This window comes from Impatiens glandulifera, chromosome 1, assembly GCF_907164915.1.
Source record: "Impatiens glandulifera chromosome 1, dImpGla2.1, whole genome shotgun sequence".
Lineage (NCBI taxonomy): Eukaryota > Viridiplantae > Streptophyta > Magnoliopsida > Ericales > Balsaminaceae > Impatiens > Impatiens glandulifera.
The window spans coordinates 109,137,287-109,156,216 of NC_061862.1; the positions used below are offsets into that span (position 1 = coordinate 109,137,287).

Here is an 18,930-nt window from a genome sequence, read left to right on the forward strand (position 1 = left end):
TGTTTACTTTTACTTCCGTCATTCATCTGCTGAACATTGACGGTCAATCACTAAGAATAGTTTGAATGATTTATATATATTTTTTTATAATTTTAGTAGATAAGATATCAATCAACCTATTTATTCAGATAACTCTCTTAAGAATATTTCTTTCATCTTATCGGTATGGTGTGTTCAATATTTGGTTTAAATTGAATATCCGCTTAGATTCGAATAAACTGAATTTGAAAAAACCGAATTCGAATTTATTCAAATTAGTTTGGTTTTCAAATTTGCTTAAAAAATAAAAATTCGAAGAATTCAAACCGAAAACTCGAATAACCTGAAAACCAAACTGATGAACACCCCTAACTTTAGTCATTAATGAAGGGCTCTTATAATTCACTATTAACTATTATTATATTTAAATAATAATTTTTTCTTTCAAATAATTTTATTAATATTATTATTTTCGTCGGTAATTATAGTCTCTGAGTTTTCTTTTCAGGTGTTATTTTATCTCAGATGACAACCACAAAGAGGTAATTATTGTTTATTTTAACTTTGAAATTGTGGTTTTTATTTATGTATTATGCTATTATATATATATATATATATAATTACTAGATCTAGATTAATGAGTGCTCTTAAAAAAAAAAAAATAAAGGAAAATCTGAATTTTCCAAATCATAGTTGAATGATCATCAACTTTATTTAGACTGTACCTTATCTAAGCTTTTTTCACGAAGACTCTCTTGTGAGTTTTGACCTTTTTGAATTTCTCTAGTATAGCATTTTCACTAAAAGTCTTAATGACTATGTTTAGTTGTACCATCAAACTATCTTTCACATTTATGAATTTATTTTTGAGAATTTGTACATGCTTCTTGATCCATTTTCAACAATTATTATTCAACAATTATTATCGGACTACATATTCTTTCAGTTCAGTATTTTAATCTCCAAATAAAGTCACAATATATAGAAGTGTCATTATTTTGTGAAGAGTGAAGATTATTGATATTCTTTCAAAGTTATGAATGTAAAACCAAGTAGTCATAGAATTAGATGACCATCACAATTCACATATCAATCCAAAAGTGCTCCAAGCAGGGGCGGAGCCAAGTACAAGCTGGCTGAGGATGTAGCCCGGTAGCCCTAACATCTTGTATGTATTTATCAATAGTGACGATAAAGTATCGTGGTTATTGATTATTTCTCATCTTTGAAAGGCACTAGTGACAGTAAACTTAGTTTATTTTGTTTGTTTATTTGATATTATTATAAAACTAGCCCAGATAGATTTTTTGATAAAAAATTAGTCTGGGTAGGTTTCAAATCCTAGCTACGCCCCTGTTTCGGAGTAACTAGACCGTCCATTTGGATAGGCGTGTGTGATATAGCGTCAATGTCCTTTTCCACACGTAACAAAGCACCGAATCTGAAAAGAATTTTTGAAATATTATTTTCCTAATTTATCAACAAAAACAAATAGGCGGCACTACGTTCATTCCACGTCTAAGTTGACGATCTTGGAGACTAGCCCAAGTCAATGTCTCGGCTTTGTCGACTTTATTTTACATACTTAGAAATAAATTTGAATGTTAGACTACTATTTTCATTCATCATCACCGTACTTTGAGAAGAAGTAAGTTATGGAGTAATTGTTAGTCGAGTCGACATCTCGACATGTCAAAGTAAGATGCGTTAAATTTATATTAAAAAAGTTTCGAAATAAATAATTCACTCAAAATTTTTACTAATGTGCATCGCCATTACTATCTCATTAGTTTCTAGTGTACAATGGTAAAATTTTAATCATTGTAATGGTTAAGTTCATTTATAATTTTTGGTATATATTAATTATTCTTTCAATGTAGTTTTATTATTTATCTCATTGTAGTATACAACTATAACTATAAGTAGATTAAGATAATTATTTTCACTTTTATTTTTAAATACTACTTGTATAATAAAAATGATGAGACAGACAAACAAAAATATAACATTGGTGAAAAAAATACAAAATAAAAATCAACTGATGATTATTGTAATCAATTTATTCAATAAAACATTAATTTAGTATTTTTATTGAAAAACTCAATTTAATAATTCTTATTAATTTTTACACTATCAATTCTAAACATTTTACTCTCTTTTTTTCATCTCAATGTTCAATAAAGAACTCTTTTTTTCATCTCAATGTTCATCTTTTATGGAAGAAAATGAGTATAAAAAGTGAACAAATAAAATTTCCAAAATCTGATTTTGGACTCCAAATTGGGATTTTGAAAATATGGTTGTAACTTTATTATTTGATTCTCGTAATATTTTCTCTAAAAAGAGTGTAGGATGCATCAAAGAGAAATGATAGAGAGCGGAGAAAAATAATGACAAGAAAATGTAAGGAAACAATGTGTCATCCCTTGAGTGGATTGAAAATTTAAAAAAATTATCTCCTATTAAATTTTCAATCCACACCAGGAATAAAACATTATTTTCTTACATTTTCTTGTCTTTATTTTCTCTCCTCTATTATTTCAAATGTATCAAAATTTGGATTGTTTTGAAGATTTGACTAATTATGCTTCAAAGAGATAATACCTAAATGGAACTGGATTTGCTTATCTAGATATTGCATCATATACAAGTGTATAACTCATTTTAATTTTTTTTATACTAATAACTAATATGAGTTATTTATTTTATTTGAATCATTTATGCTAATATCAATTTCAGTTCATTGGGGGAGTGTAATTTGTTGAACTTAAATAAACTCTATTAATACTAAGAAAGCTAATACAATTTATTTTTTAATTTGGTTTCGGAAAATAAGAGCCTACATTTTTTAATTTTATTTTTCTTTCGTTGAGAACGCTGAATTTCACTTATCCTTTGAAGTGTGGCTAATCCTCATGAGTTAATCATAGCATCAGTAAACAGACTTAACAAATTAATCAGGCGAGCGAAACTTATTGTATGATAGACTCAAATCTAAGGTTGGGATATCAAATCTATTGCGGATAAACTAGAGGAGAGGATAATAGAAATATTTTTATTATAGATATTATAGATGATTATGTAATTAATATCATTTATAAATGGATTAATACATAAATATACCTTTAAATTATGAGGATAATTTATTAATTTGAATAACCTTTTATATATTAGTAATTTAAAATTCACTATTTTGAACATTAAAAATGATTTTTTTAATGATACGTCATCCTAACTATATATATATATATATATATATATATATATATATATATATATATATATATATATATATATATATATATATATAAATTTGTCTTTTATTAATCATAAATTTATTTATAATAAAAAATTAATAATAAATAAAAAAATTATATTATTAAAATTTTATATTAGTGCATATATATATTTAAAATTATTTATTAATTTATAGTATTAGAAAAAGTATTATTAATATATATATATATATATATTTAGATGACTAAATTATAAATTAATAAATATTTTTTTAAAATGATGTAATTTACACATAATTTGTTTTAAATTATATATTTAAATATACATTTCAAAAAAATTATAAATACATAAATATTATATTTAAGTTTGTATATATATAATTTAAAAATAAAATTGTAAAAATAATATTTATTATATTTATATATTTTAGTATATATATATTTAAATTATTTATAAATTTATATTATAAAAATTAATATTAAAAAATTATATATATTGTATTAGTGTAACCCGAATTTTAATATCGGTTTACGTGTCGAAAATCATTTAATTATTTTTGAAGATTTATACAAAAATTAATTTTTATATTTTAAAATTAATTACGATCAATTTTAAATAATCTTTTAGAGATTTAAAATAATCAAATTAAAATTTGACACGAAAGAAATCTTGTATTTTAAATTAATTAAAAAATAATTAAGTTAAAAGATTATTTATTTGGTGAAAGGGTCGTAAATTAATTTTTGATTTAAAATCAATAAAACATTTTGTATACGTATACAAATGTATATTTAATTAGAGATTCATTTAAGTTCGATGTTTGGTGATGCTCGGGAAAAAAACTTTCGCACTATATGATCTGATCCATACCCATTAAAAATGGTTTCAACTTTATGATTGAAAATTTTGTTTTATTACGTTTTATTTGACCAATTATTTTTAAAACCTAACATTACAAGTTTTTTTTGCATATAAAATTATAAAATAATATTTAAATGTTGGTACATGTGATTGATGGCGATGATTATCAAGAAGGGTACCTGAAAAATATCAGTTTAAGACGTTAGAATTTAAAAACAAACTCAAACCGGTCTTTATCAAAATATTTTTTTATGAAAATATTCTAAAAATATTTTTAAATTGTTTTTAGATGTTTAGAAAATGGTTTGGTGCTTATAATTTAAAAATAAAATTATTAAAATTAAAATCCTAAACAAACGAGCCTTAGGATTGCTTATCTCGATCAAGGGTGTTGATCCTTTGGTCACGGGCGCTAGACCCTCGAGCGGGTGCGAGAGATCCTCGATCGAGACTATGATCCCTCGGTCGGGTGCATAGAAGTTCTTGATCGATGTGTGAGGATTTCTCGGTCAAAAACCATGTCGGACTTGTTTTCTCGATCGAAAACCATGTTGAACTTATTTTCTCGATCGAAAATCAAGTACAGGCTAAAAATCCCTTGGTCGGTGGAAAATCAAACCCAAGTAGAACCCTCGGTTAGACACGAAGAACACCAAACAACAAGTTTGGTGATTTCGATTGGAGCTTCTATTCTTTAATCTAAATGGATGGGGAGCTTCGTCTGACCTTAAGGATTGTTTATAACATCACGATACATCATTCGACCAGGATGATATCCCATTCGATTTGAACAAATTGAGCAAAATCGGAATATCAATTTTCAAGCTTTGACAATGTATAAGAAGCTTACTACTAGCTTCCTTATACACATTAAGATCAAGTTGATCCAAAATATCAACATTAGTTGTTCATTTTAACCAATTTAAGAACTGAGTTTTTCTAGATTTTCAAAAATCTTAGTTTTTAAGCAAACATGCATAAAATTGATTAGGATTGATCCAAAACCATAACATCATTCAGAAGATGTTAGGAAACTTTTCAAATTGTAATTTGAGAGCTAGAGCTCAAGAACAAAAACCCGATTTTAAAATTAAATTTGAATATTTTTTATTTAGCTTGATTCACTTGAATTAAGTTCAACATAAAGCTTAGAAATGATCTTATGATCGTTTTCAAATCAAGATTGACTAAACTAAAATATGAAATTTTCAATTTGAATATTTGAATTCATAAGTTGAATTACAACATGATTGGAAGCTTATAATGAGTTAAAGAACACTCTAAACTCTTTTAGTAGCTTTGTGATTAACCAGAATCGAGCCTTAGAGCCTTATACAAAATTTTGAAATTTTCAAGACAAACTTAAAAATTTTAATGGCGGATTTCGTATAGATTGGATTAAGGGCTTGGGATTCTGATCCTTGTCTTCGGTTTTCGTAAGGGGGGTATTTATAGTCTCCTTAGATTGGTTGACTGATCAAGTGGATTGAATTTCAGACATAACGCTATTAATCACTTGTGTTTGTTCTTCATCCAACTTGATCATCCATGAAATGATGGAGTCTATGATCGTGTGTGAAATGATCACCGAAGTAGGGTGATCATTTCAGCATTTGAATTGGCCGATTTGGTTGAGTATCGACCGAGTGCTACTTTGAAAAATTGAAAGTTTCGGCTGATCATCATTGATGTTCGTCGCGAGGAAGAAGACAACCAGAGGATGTAACATCGTCGTTTTGGGTTAAATACGAACGCTCGGGTGTTCCGTCAGCACTCTGTTACGTCTGGACGTTCCGTCCGCGTTTGGGCAAACGGCGTTGAGGCACACATTTGTTGTTTTGTTGCTTCGCAAACGTGTGACTCTTCTGTTGCAGAGGGTGACGCGACTAGTTGTTGGGCTCGGATGATATTCCAATGTTTATCTGATGGTTGTAGAGTCTGTTGCTTTGGTTTCTTTTAATTCTGATTTCAGCCATAGAGCTTGTTTGAAATTGATTTTTTATTCATCTCGTTGGTTTTGTTTTCAATCTATAAAATTTACCAAATATTTTAAATAGACAAAGTATTTATTTTACCTATTTATTTTATTTTTATATTTTTTAGGCTTTATAAAATAACTTATTTGGGATAAAATGGATACAACATTTATCCTAAATTATTTATTTTAATTTATTTTAATTTATTTTAACCCCTCGAAATTAATTTGAGATAAAATGAATACAATATTTTTCCTTAAATTATTTTATTTATTTTTATTGGCCTTTATTTTAATTAATTGGGATTTAATTAATACACTAATTATTTCAATTAATTATTTAATCATGCTTTTGACATAAATTTTAATTATCTTGAATTTATTTAGTCAAAATAATTATATTAAAATTTATTAATTTGGTAGTTAAAATTTTCCATGTTTATCGTCTAAATTAAAATTAATTAATAATTTTTAAATTTATATAATTTAAACAAAATTTATTTTAAATTATATTTTTTAATATATATATTTAAAATTTTAGAAATATATAAATAATATATTTAAGTTTGTTACATAAAAATAAAATAATTTTTTTTAATAATAATAAATTTAAAATTCTTCTATTTTATTAATAATAAAATATGAAAAAAGTGTAAGTTTCATAATTTTATTTTATTTATAGCTAAATGAGAAGTTTAACTTATTTTATATAAGATATTTTATTATATATATATATATATATATATATATATATATATATATATATTATATTATATTATAGAGAAAATGAAAGTAATGATGTTGCCACTACCAAATAAATGGAGTTAATTTTTAATGTTTAAAAAAGTGGATTTCAAAATAGATATTTTAAGAAGTTATTTAAAATATTCATATTTTAAGGATTTATTTTAAAACAAATTCATACAAATAAATGTATTAACCCTCTCCAACAAGTCCATGATAAACATGTGTGTAACTAATTTTATTTAAATCAATCCATGAAAATACAAAAAGGAAAATGGATAACAAATTAAATAATTAAATTGAGAAAAAGAGTTGATTAATAATTAAGTGAATATTAATGTGAGTTATATACATTTATATTAGTTATATAAGACTTGGGTTATACATTTAAACACTATTTTTCAAGACAAATATGTCTATACAAATTTTAACAAGAAGTCAGATGAGCTGTTTGGAGTCCATGAGGTTAACGAGTCTGATTTTAAGTAAACTTTTAAATTAGTAAATTTTTACGATTTTAAATTTACGATAATAAGATTTTACGAGTTTACGAGTTTATAAATAATTTTGATTTTACGATTTTATACGATTTTACATTTAAAAAACAAATTTATATTTAAAAATTAAAAAATAAAGTTATTATTTTTAAAATAAATAAATATAATTAATTTTATAAGTACAATTTTTTAATAGTATTATTTACTTATTATTATTTTTAATTAATTTATATTTACTTATTATTATTTTTACTTTTATAAGTATAATTTTTTAATAATATAAAATATTTAATTATATATATAAATAATAATAACTTATAACTATTATTTTTTCAAATTAAACTATTACGATTTCAAGTAAACTCTAGATTTTACGAGTTTACAACTGAGCAACGATTTTACGTAAAATCTCGATTTTGAGAGCCTTGATTTGGACGAAAGAAGAAAAATAGCCATAATAATCGTACGATGATTCAAATTGCTTTTGATGAATTCACCGATGGGAGCCAAAGATCGAAACAAATTCGGATGAAAGTGTCAATCTCGTATATGATAGATTAAAATTAATTAAATTAATGCAAACTATTGAGTTTGAGATGAAGAAGACATGATGCATAAGTAGCTTTAGCCCTTTATCTTAGGAAGTAGATTAATCATGAACAATGTATCCAATTTAGTCAATATTATAATTCATCCCAATATTTCCCAGTTTCTTTCTCACTCTATATATAGAAATCTCTCACCACAGTCAGGCCAGGCTTGGAAGTCGGCAGTAAGTTCATGGACTAAGACAGCTCATTTTAGGAAAGTTCATTTAATAAAAATGTAGTGTTTTTAGTTAATTTATTAATTTTATTTTAAGATAAAAGTGTGAAGCTTATTGATATCAGATAAAAAAAAATTATAATTTTTATTTGGTTATGAGTTTAATCTCACTAAAAGCAACATTTATCTGAAATCGATGTTAACAATTTTTTTTCTTTACGTTTTTCTACATTATTCTCGAGACCGGTACTAACGATGACCGCGGTTATCTAAAATTAGTGAATCTTAACCTTTTAATATCACATTATTTATTATAAATTTTGCCTGCAATTTTAAATAGAAAAACCAATAATGTCAATAAATTAGGAAATTAAATAACAAATATGACAGCATATGACAAGTAAACATTGGAGAACCACTAGAATACATGTGAACCATAATAACTCATGAATAACCAAACAAATAAGTAGGGACAGATTAATTGATAGAAGAATAATAGAAAAATTGGTTGTATTCCTACTGCAATTGTCTTGTTGTGCCAAGTCAGGTATTGAAATTGGAATTGTTCTATTTTTATGAGGCGAAAAAATCTTAGTACTTTAAAGTTTTAAGATTATCACAATAATGAAAGGTTTGAAATGGTAGATAGGTGTCACTAGGGTTAAAAAAATTAAAACATAATAGTCTTCCTCTTTACTGGACATTATGGAAATGTGATGAGTAGGATGCCATTTCCCATTGGCAAAGTAAGTTTCTCCCTACTTTTCTTTTGGGTCCGGATTTACTGTTCTCATATTGAGACAGTAGATGTACCATTCTTCAACCCACCTTTTTTTTCCAATGAGTTCAAGGAATAGTAATACTACTAGTTCATATTATAAGACAGCACATCTACTACTGGTTCATATTATAAGAAAGCATATCCTCCCATTTTTTATGTCCTTTTTATGCTTTTGTTCTTTCATGGTATATTTCTTTCTTATTTTTGTTTTTTTGTTACTTAATTTGTGTTTGCAAGTAACTACTTTAAATTATATGAAATGAATTTCGTAAACTAAAAACCATTATACCTAAGTTTTGTTTTCTCATTTCGCAATGGTTTGTACAGTTGATTATAAGACAGCATATCCTCCGATTTTTTTTTTTTGTCCTTTTTATGCTTTTGTTCTTTCATGGTATATTTCTTTCATATTTTTGTTTTTTTGTTACTTAATTTGTGTTTGCAAGTGACTACTTTAAATTATATGAAATGAATTTGGTAAACTAAAAACCATTATACCTAAGTTTTGTTTTCTCATTTCGCAATGGTTTGTACAGTTTATTATAGGATCTTGCTCCTTCTGAATTGTTGAGAATGCTTTTTATTCTTTTAATTTTCTAATTTGATAACTTTCAATTTGTGTTATTGGAATAATCTAGAGAAAGAAAATAATAATTATGGATGATTTTTAGGGGCTAATGATTATTTTTGATAAAAATACTTAAAATTTATTAATATATACAAATAAAATAAAATATAATAATTTAAAATATAAGGTATTTTAGTATTTTAATTAATGAATTGTATGATATGATGGATAAGGATGGAGTAAAATGATGTTTGATTTTATTTGAGTTATTAAAATAAACCAAACCAAATAAGGCCCTAGATTATCTTAAAGTAGCATAATGACGTTGACCGCTAAACAAGATCGATCTTTGATTATATCTCATCTTCGGACAATCAAGTTCAACAAGATGTATTTGGTTGCACTACACGGGTCATCGGTTTTTATGATCTTGTGTGAAATTCACTTAATTGTTTTTCATTGTTTTGAGGAAAAAAAACAAATAATTGTCCTTTGATAGTTGTTACAGTCAAATATTGTGTGAATGAACTTCCTTGAAGGATTGTAATCTCACATGAATCCTTTTGTTACTTTAGAGAAGTGATTTGTTGAAAAAGAAAATCATATATTTTGGACCATTCATAACATAGTAAACTAAACATTATAGAAATCCCCATAAAAATATATATTTAGAAGTTAACTAAACATTATAGAAATCCCCATAAAAATATATATTTAGAAGTTGGATTTATGTCAAGATTACAACTTATTTATTAACATGTTTCCCCAAATTTTTTATTTTTTTTATGGTAAAAGTTTGACATGATGTCCTAATTTTTTTAAAAAAAATTAGTTTAATTTATTAATTTTTTAAAAATACATATTTATTCAATAATTTGTACCCACCCAAACTCTATTTACTAGATCGACACTCTATTAATTCGTTGACGTGAGTAGGAAAGAAAGAAAACATAAATAAAGAAAACATATATGGAATTTTTATTCATATTAGTTTAACTTTTCAGCAATTTCTTTCTTTTTTTTCTCCTTTATCTCATGTTTGTATTTTAATAAATAAAAACAAAACACTTTCTTTTGTTATAAGCCGTAAGTTAGAAACAATAGTAACGGACGAATTTGCATTTTAATTTAATAAAAAGTTATTGACGATTTATTTCTATTTTAATCATGTGCTTCATCTCAAGAAATGATTTGTTCTAATATCCCAAACAAGCAAGCTCTATTAAATAATATTATACTACTATGTCCAATATCAGACTCCACCAATATAATCTATATATATTGCATTTGCATGAGCTTCTTAATTCACTCTCAATAGAAAAAAATGTATATGGATTGGTTTGTCCTAAGCTTCCTGGTGTTATTTTCTGTGTCTTCTACGTCTTGTTTGGAACATTATGACATGTGCCCAGCAGTTAGCGATCCATTCGTTTTCCAAAATCTTCGATCGTTGTCTCCAGACACAGTTAACGTCGAAGATTTCGTGGACAAAGGCAACATGTTGGACGATACCGAGGTAATTATTTTATTTGGTCAGTCAGGGGCGGAGCCAAGTACAAGCCAGCCCGGGCTGTAGCCCGGGTAGCCCTAAACAACTTGTATGTACTTATCAATAATGACGGTAAATTACCGTCGTTATTGGTTATTTCCCGTCGCTGAAACGCATTGACGACAGCAAACTTAGTTTATTTTGTTTGTTTATTTGATATTATTATAAAACTAGCCCGGATAGATTTTTATAATAAAAAATTAGCCCAGGTAGGTTTCAAATCCTGGCTCCGCCCCTGAGCCATTCGGAATATTTGTTTAATGAAAAGAAGTTCATTTTGTTCTCTAATTTTATTTTTGGGTTAGTTAAATAAAAATATTAGTTTAGTCTAAAGTATTAATCAAATAAAAATTGAACTATTTAAACTGTATTTTCTTCACTATATATTAACCTCTTTTTATAAATAGGGATTCAAAAAGGCATGGATTGAAGTTTGTAATTCTACTTCAAAGAATGTGTTATTGATCCCCAAGCATAAGACATATCATATTAAGAGAATTAACTTTACAGGTCCCTGTAATTCTCTTGTTGTGAAGGTAAGGTCCCTGAAAAATGACAATTTAGATTTTCTTACATAAACTTGTATAACATATACATATTATGTATATATTTAGATGGAAGGGAGAATCAAAGCTTCAAATAATTTCTCAGACTATGAGAAGGACAGGAAACATTGGATTATTTTTAAAGGAATTGATAATTTGAAGGTCAAAGGTAAAGGAACATTCGACGGAAATGGAGAAAAATGGTGGCAAAATTCATGCAAAGTCAACCATTCACTTGTAAGTAATATCGAGTTCATTTTTAATCGCGGATAATATCAAAATGGTTTGCGGGTAAATGATTTGTCTTAAGTTTATATTTTTTTATCGAATTTATCACAATAAATTAATATCCCATTATTAAAAAAAAAATCAATTAAATTGTTAATTAAATACAAACAATCTTTGCCGTCTTTCACATTTTACGTTTTTTTTTCATCTTTTAAATACATACTCACCAAGTAACCTAATAGTAAGAGTCATATCGGTGGAGTGTCATGTTAATTCTTCTTTAATTCTCAATAAAAAGAAAAAAAAATATGTAAATAATATTGAACTTAAAATAAGTGTAAATTCTGTACAACATTAAAATATTAAAACTTTTTATTATTTCATGAATTTTCATATGCACCAATAAAACAAGTTTTATCATTTAAAAGAAAATAGGAATTAATACATTATTTTGAAAAGAATATTGTTAGATAAAAATTGATTTATATTGTGTTAGAGGACATTCATCTTCTTTGTTTTAACAAAAAAAATTAAATTGATTTCATTTCATTCAAATATACTAAGGTAAATGTATTTTGACATTTGAATTGATTATTTAAATGATAAATTACAATATTTTCCTATATTAACAAATGTTGTTTTATTTTTTCTTTGCAGCCTTGTGTGAAAGCTCCAACAGTATGAATTATTTGTTAATTCCTTTCTCTCTTATTTATTTTATGATCTTTATCACTGCATGAGATTTAAATAAAAAATTGAAATTGAATGGACAGGCAGTGACATTCAAAAAATGCAATAACCTGATTGTAGAAGGGGTGAGGTTTGAGAATTCACAACAAATGCATGTAACATTCCAACAATGTGTTAATGTAAGAGCCAAAAAATTGAGGATCTTTGCCCCCAAAACCAGTCCCAATACCGACGGAATTCACATTACTGGCACCAAAAATATTTGGATCGATAAACCTTACATTAGAACAGGTTCATTTCGCAAATCCAATGTTACTTATTTCTTTCTTAATTTCTTTGTGTATTTATATTTATTTGAACATTGGGTTCTATTTGAAAAGGTGATGACTGCATTTCAATAGTAAATGGATCAACAAATGTCAAAGCCACAAATGTCAGATGTGGACCAGGACATGGCATCAGGTTCCAAATTCCTATACTCTTCTTTCAAAACTCATAAGAACAAGAGCCCTAAAGTCTTGAATGTACTAGATTGAAATGATAGGATATACCCAAATTAATACACTTTATTTGAAAAATAACTTGGGTTATTTTAACTTAATTCTAAATAACCCAAACATTCCATCACCATTCCTCTAATCAATTCATCTTATCATTCAACTCATCAATCAAATTACTAAAATCCCCTCAATTTTCTAAAACTATGTTTAAAAGGACAATTTGATAATAGAACCCCAAATAACCCAGCTATTTAAATGTGCAAAACAAACAATGTTAATAATTTTCAAACAATCAAACAAGACCTGAATTCTTTGTGATTTGTGTGTTTGTGTTGCTGTTTAGCATTGGAAGCTTAGGAAAGAATAACTCAGAAGCACAAGTCTCAAATGTGCTAGTAAGAGGTGCTAAGCTAAAAGGAACAACAAATGGAGTTAGAATCAAAACTTGGCAGGTAATCTAAATAATGTTTAACTAATTATGCTTGTTTACTAACAATTAACAATCCCTTTATGTTCTTGTTTAGGGAGGAAAAGGGTATGTTAAAGACATAGTCTTTAAGAATATTATCATGCACAATGTCAGCAATCCCATAATAATCGACCAAAACTACTGCGATCAAGACGATCCCTGCCCAGAACAGGTAAAAAACCACCCTTATAATTCTGAATATCAATCATAACCTCAACTCAAGAGACTAAAAAAATGGTTGAAATTGCAGACATCAGCAGTTGAAGTGGAGAATATAGTGTATAAAAGCATAAAGGGTACAAGTAAAACTGAAAATGTCATTACCTTTAACTGCAGCAGTACCCATCATTGCAAAGGCATCCACTTACAAGATATTAAACTAACTCTTGAATCATCCATTGAAGGAAAACCTCTATCTTCATGCAATAATGTTGATTTAACTTACAAAGGCACTGTCTCCCCAAAATGTAATTAAATCTCTCAATAAAATTGTAACTTCAATTCACATAATAGAGAATTCATCGTCTAATCCATCAAGTTCTCCTCTAAGATTATGTTGTTGTATAATTAAAACCGAACTAGCAACCGAGAAATCCGAAGCTGAAAGAATATCTCCAACCGGTCCTAACTCAGGACATTCCTCCCAATCATTCATTCCCGCTGTTAAAATCGTATTAGCTCTTCCCCCTCGTCCTACTATGAACAGACTGAACTGACCTTCCATTGATCTCAGAGTCGAGAACGTTTGGCTTGAATTTGCTAAGTATTTTTCCGAGTAGGATACGCGACCTCCGGCCACGTGACGGTCGTAGAAGTCGGTGAAGTATTCGTCATCTTGTTTCATTTCTTCTTCTTGTTCGGGATGCATTCTGGGTCTTCCTGGCCTTTGTGTGGACCCTGCTTCGGTTCCGGTATCTAATAAGAATCTAACGACGGTGAGTTTCACTCCTGTGTGACGAGCGACGCGACCGGCGTAGGCTAAGGCTTCTCGGTCGTCTTTGCCGCCGATGAAAATGACGGCCGCGTTTAAGGATATCGATGATCGGGATATTCTTTGAATTGATCCGAGTCCTCTGTCCACAAGTATTCCTATAGAACATGGTGCATGACGAAGTACCTGAAAATTCAAGTGACTATACTATTATTCTAAATTCGATTTTAAACAAATATATTATTCAAATTATTAATCAAATTACTAAATATATTTTAACTCAAAAATTTGATCAATACCTTTAATTATATAAATAAAATACTTGATTTTAAATAACTCCAAAATTTAAAAAATTATTTGTATAACACTTGATAATATAATAATGGGTGATTAAGGATTTGTTTGATAAAGTTTTTATTATTTATTTTTTTATCTCATAATTTAATTAATATTTTAGAAATCACTTTTTATTAAAAATTTTAAAGTTCATATGACTCTAAAAATTTGTGTTATCTTAATAATATTTTTTGTCATTTAAATTATATTTATAAAAATACTCTTATATATTTAAATTTAAAATTTATTAATAAAAGAAAATAAATGTATTTAAGTTATTGAATTTTGTAATTTTATTTTAATTTGAAGGATAAATTAATCATTATTAAATAAGTTATTTAAGTTAGAATTTTTAAATAGGAGTTATTTAGAGTTAAAATTGTTAAATTGGAGTCATTTATTATGAAAATTTCAATCTCTTATTTTAAATTTATAGTTTGAAACTATTAACGATTAAAATTATATCAAACAAGATTTTGTATTAATTATTTATTCTCCTTAACTTATTAACTATGTTTATAAATAAATAATACGTCATTATCTCAAATTCAGTATTTATAAACGTTAAGTTGACTGCAGGTAAAAATTGTTAGGATAAATATAATTTTTTATAATTTTAACAATAAATTTTTTAAATGAATTTAAAAAAAAAATTAAAATCCTAATTGCCCAATGTTACTATTTTAACATTAAATAAGTATAAAATATATTTTTTATTTAAAATTAATTAATTAATTAAGGTAGAGTTTTTATATGTTTTAACACAAAAAAAAAAAAAAAAAAAAACAGTTAGAAGTTACCTTGCGGTTGACATGTCGGAAGCCGGAATGGCCGACGCCTAATCTCCCGTCCGGTTGACGATCTTTATGAAACGGCAATACAATGAGAGAAACCATTAGATCTTCAGCCAATATACATATATCTTGATGCATATTATTTATAGGTGCAAGAGCAAGCATTCTCTCCACTCCAATTCCATCTCCATCTTCTTCTACATAAACCCTAGCCGCTTGCGTTATCTGATCCCTAGTATCTATCACATCCTTATCCGTAACCGTCACAGCATCAGCTCCCTGTCCATGGACCAAACTAGCTGCTATTTTGTCTGTCAACTCGATCATGTCTGTCAAATGAACCACTATCCCAGGATTAGATGTTCCTCTCGATATCTCAATGAAGTTTATCGATGCGTTTGTGTTCTGTGGCCCATGCACGCATAACAAGATTCGAAGTTCCACCGATGTGTCCAGCCATTGTAATGCCATTCTTTGTGTTGGTGATCGTTTCCTTGCTCGTGCTATTATGTTTGCCACTACCATCGGTGCGTAGATGATGGTCAGAAAAATCGCAAATAATAATGCCATGCTCGAAGAAACACTTATGAATTTGTTCTGCAATTCAAATTGTTAAAAAAACCCATCATTTATAATTACTCTTATGATCAAGATCAAGATACCCAGATGGAAAAACATGATTAAATGGTGTTTTCAAATGAATTTGATATAGAAACAAGATGGTCCATAAAAAGGAAGGAAAAAGAGCTTACATTTGCAGCAACAACAGCCAAATAGACATGAAAATGGCCCTTGACAGTGAGAAGCAATCCAATAGCAACAGATTCAGGCCAATGAAAACCAAGCATAACGCCAGAAACGACAGTGCCCATGATTTTTCCAACAGTTGCAATCAGAAAAGGTAAGAACAAACGTGACCATGTCCCCATTCGACTGGCCCCAAATCTTCTGAATTCAGAAACAGCGCCCATCCAAAAGAAGAAAATCGGGTAAAAAAATACAGTCAAGAAGTAGTTCAATTTGCTTGTCATCATCTTTGCTATTCTTCCTTCCCTTGGCATGAACAACCCACCCAAGAATGCACTCAACATTGAGTTGTAGCCTGCGATAACCGGCGAAATACCACATACAATAACAACATAGGCTACTGAGAGCACCAAATGAGACCCTTTGATAGGTTTTCCTTCTGGATTTTCACTATTAACCCATATCATTATCAGAGGAGTCAACTTAGCTGCCACACCGATCTCAAAAATCAAGGTTAAGATCACACGGGTAATGTCAAAAGCATTTCTTGTCTCATAACTTTTGACAGGATCAAAAATAATAAACCCGACACAAATTAGAAGAGTGCAAACCAAATCAGACAGGACTCCAGTGGCAACCACGAACCTGCCTATATCAGATTTCCCAATTTTGAGATCCGTGATTATCCTAGCCAAGACAGGGGAGGCCGTGCCGATGGTCATTACCGCGAAGGCTATATCGAATCTAAGGGTTGGATAATGGGCGATATGAATGAAAGGTGATACGCAGAAAGCTATAACTAAGGTGGAAAACATTCCTGCAACTGCTACCTTCGATTCTCTACTTGGAGGTTTGATCAGCGTGTGAGGATCTATCTCAAGACCTAATACGAACATATAAAAGACCATTCCAAAATCAGCTATATTGTTTAGAGTCTTAATTATTTCTTCGCTGTACAACCATGTACGTATGAACAATACATTTGCAAGCATTAACCCTACCTGCATGGATGGAAATATATAAGATTCAGTTTCAGATTCATATGGAAAATTCTTCTCCAAATTAAATATGCATGGTATATATGGGGAGGAGCTTACGATGAATTCTGATATAATGCGAGGCTGGGAAAAGCGACGCAATAAGGTGTATATTGCATTGCACAAGAAGACGGTCAACATGTAACCTAATCCGTAAAAGGCAATGTAAGGTATGCTCATTGTTAATACCGTTCTGCAGTCCTGGTTGAACATGACTACCGGCATCGAAGTGTTCATAGCTAACGCCATCGGATTCCCTCTTTTTGATTCGTCTTCTTGTGAAAATGACTTTTTTTATTTTTTCTCTAAAAGTATAACAACAGTCAACTATACATTAGATTTACAGGAAGAAACTAAATGTACGTCAATGGAGATACCATGGACAAAACTAGAGAGAGAGAGAGAGGTCTTCCCCATGGCCATAGTATTCATGGTGATCCTTCAAATGAGGACTAGATTAGGAAACTCAAATTGCTTAAACTTTAAAATGACAAAATATATAAATAAGCCCTCACTTTTTAATCTAATTAGCCTATTTAAAATCTATTTATTTATTTTATTTTTCTCTATTAATTTCTAACCTAAAACATTCATGATAATAATTTGAGAAAAAATTTCTATAGAACAAATTATTTAAATTAATCAAAAAGATATTACCAAACAAAAGATTTGTAGTTTTTTTGCTTCTTATTTGAAATGTAATACTCTTTATTGTTTATTTAATTATAGTTAAAACATTTCACAAGTTAATGACTCAACCTTGTACATAAATATAGTATTCTTTACTCCCAAGTTAATATATAATTAAAATTAGTTATTTAGTTCATTATAATTTTAATTATTTTAATTATGATATGTCAATTTAATTTGTACATACTCATTTAAGTTTCAATCTCCAATTTTATATTTCTTTTTCTTAAATCCCGAGATTATTATCATTTCAAAAATTCATATAGTAAAGGTTTATTGCACGAATTATTATCATTTCAAAAATTCATATATAGTAAAGATTTATTGCACGAATTATTAAACGAGCTTTCAATTTTGGAGTAACTTAAATTCCAAAGATAATTAATTTTGAAGTTTTAATAAATTAATGTTATAATTAGCTTAAGTTAAAAATACTAAATTAAAAACTTTTATTATATTTAGTATATTTAGTATATTTAAAATTTTAAATTAATTTTTATCATCTTGAATATTAAATAAATAAATAAAAAGAGAAAAACCTTTTTATATAAAATTATGATTTTTCATGTTAAAATTTTTAATTATATTAATTTGTGATTAATTTTTTTTAATTAGATTTATTAAATTAAGTTAATTATAACAAATAAAATAACAAGGGTTGAGGGTATATGACATAGTTTTATTTTTTTATTTTATAATTTGTTTAATTAGAAAATTAGTTAGTTTTTATTAGAAAGATAGTTAACTTTTTGTTTAAAAAAGTTAGTTAGCATTTTTTTAAGTTAGTTAGGAGTTAGTTATTTGTCTTCATAATTTTATTTGTTTCACAACTTCGACTTTAGATTTACTTGTTTGAACTTACAAAAAAAAAATTCTACTTTGCGGAGATTCTAAGGAAGATATTTGATTTTATTTCATTTTGTAGGAAAATAAAGGAAACCTGAAATATTGAAGATCATGGAGATTAATGGGTCAAGATTCACCAAGAACAAGTTAAGATTCATAAA

The 18,930-nt window shown here is 27.6% G+C and overlaps 2 protein-coding genes across 2 annotated transcripts; one reads left to right on the forward strand and one right to left on the reverse strand.

Annotated features, from left to right (window-relative positions):
• The first annotated feature begins 10,809 nt into the window (after nt 1–10,809).
• LOC124940009 (polygalacturonase-like) lies at nt 10,810–13,898 on the forward strand. Its single transcript, XM_047480489.1, has 8 exons — nt 10,810–10,923; nt 11,364–11,492; nt 11,571–11,738; nt 12,387–12,407; nt 12,503–12,710; nt 12,794–12,881; nt 13,263–13,371; nt 13,444–13,898. Exons 1-8 carry the CDS (start codon nt 10,810–10,812, stop codon nt 13,597–13,599), a joined length of 993 nt encoding a protein of 330 aa, XP_047336445.1. The 3' UTR covers nt 13,600–13,898.
• Nucleotides 13,844–17,780, reverse strand: LOC124919537 (cation/H(+) antiporter 28). Its single transcript, XM_047459796.1, has 4 exons — nt 17,294–17,780; nt 16,202–17,197; nt 15,456–16,046; nt 13,844–14,505 (listed from the first exon to the last, which is right to left on the reverse strand). The coding sequence occupies exons 1-4, from the start codon at nt 17,480–17,482 to the stop codon at nt 13,891–13,893; spliced, it is 2,391 nt and encodes a 796-aa protein (XP_047315752.1). The 5' UTR covers nt 17,483–17,780; the 3' UTR covers nt 13,844–13,890.
• Nucleotides 17,781–18,930: the final 1,150 nt, after the last annotated feature.

What these genes read in the sequence shown, in the direction of transcription:
- LOC124919537 (XM_047459796.1), bottom strand. Translation starts at nt 17,482, where the DNA reads ATGGCGTTAGCTATGAACACTTCGATGCCGGTAGTCATGTTCAACCAG. An exon ending in GCATTATATCAGAATTCATC is followed by an intron (nt 17,198 to 17,293) that starts GTAAGCTCCTCC and finishes CCATCCATGCAG; the next exon opens with GTAGGGTTAATGCTTGCAAA. An exon ending in TGGCTGTTGTTGCTGCAAAT is followed by an intron (nt 16,047 to 16,201) that starts GTAAGCTCTTTT and finishes TTTGAATTGCAG; the next exon opens with AACAAATTCATAAGTGTTTC.
- LOC124940009 (XM_047480489.1), top strand. Translation starts at nt 10,810, where the DNA reads ATGTGCCCAGCAGTTAGCGATCCATTCGTTTTCCAAAATCTTCGATCG. An exon ending in ACATGTTGGACGATACCGAG is followed by an intron (nt 10,924 to 11,363) that starts GTAATTATTTTA and finishes TTTTATAAATAG; the next exon opens with GGATTCAAAAAGGCATGGAT. An exon ending in TTAGAATCAAAACTTGGCAG is followed by an intron (nt 13,372 to 13,443) that starts GTAATCTAAATA and finishes GTTCTTGTTTAG; the next exon opens with GGAGGAAAAGGGTATGTTAA.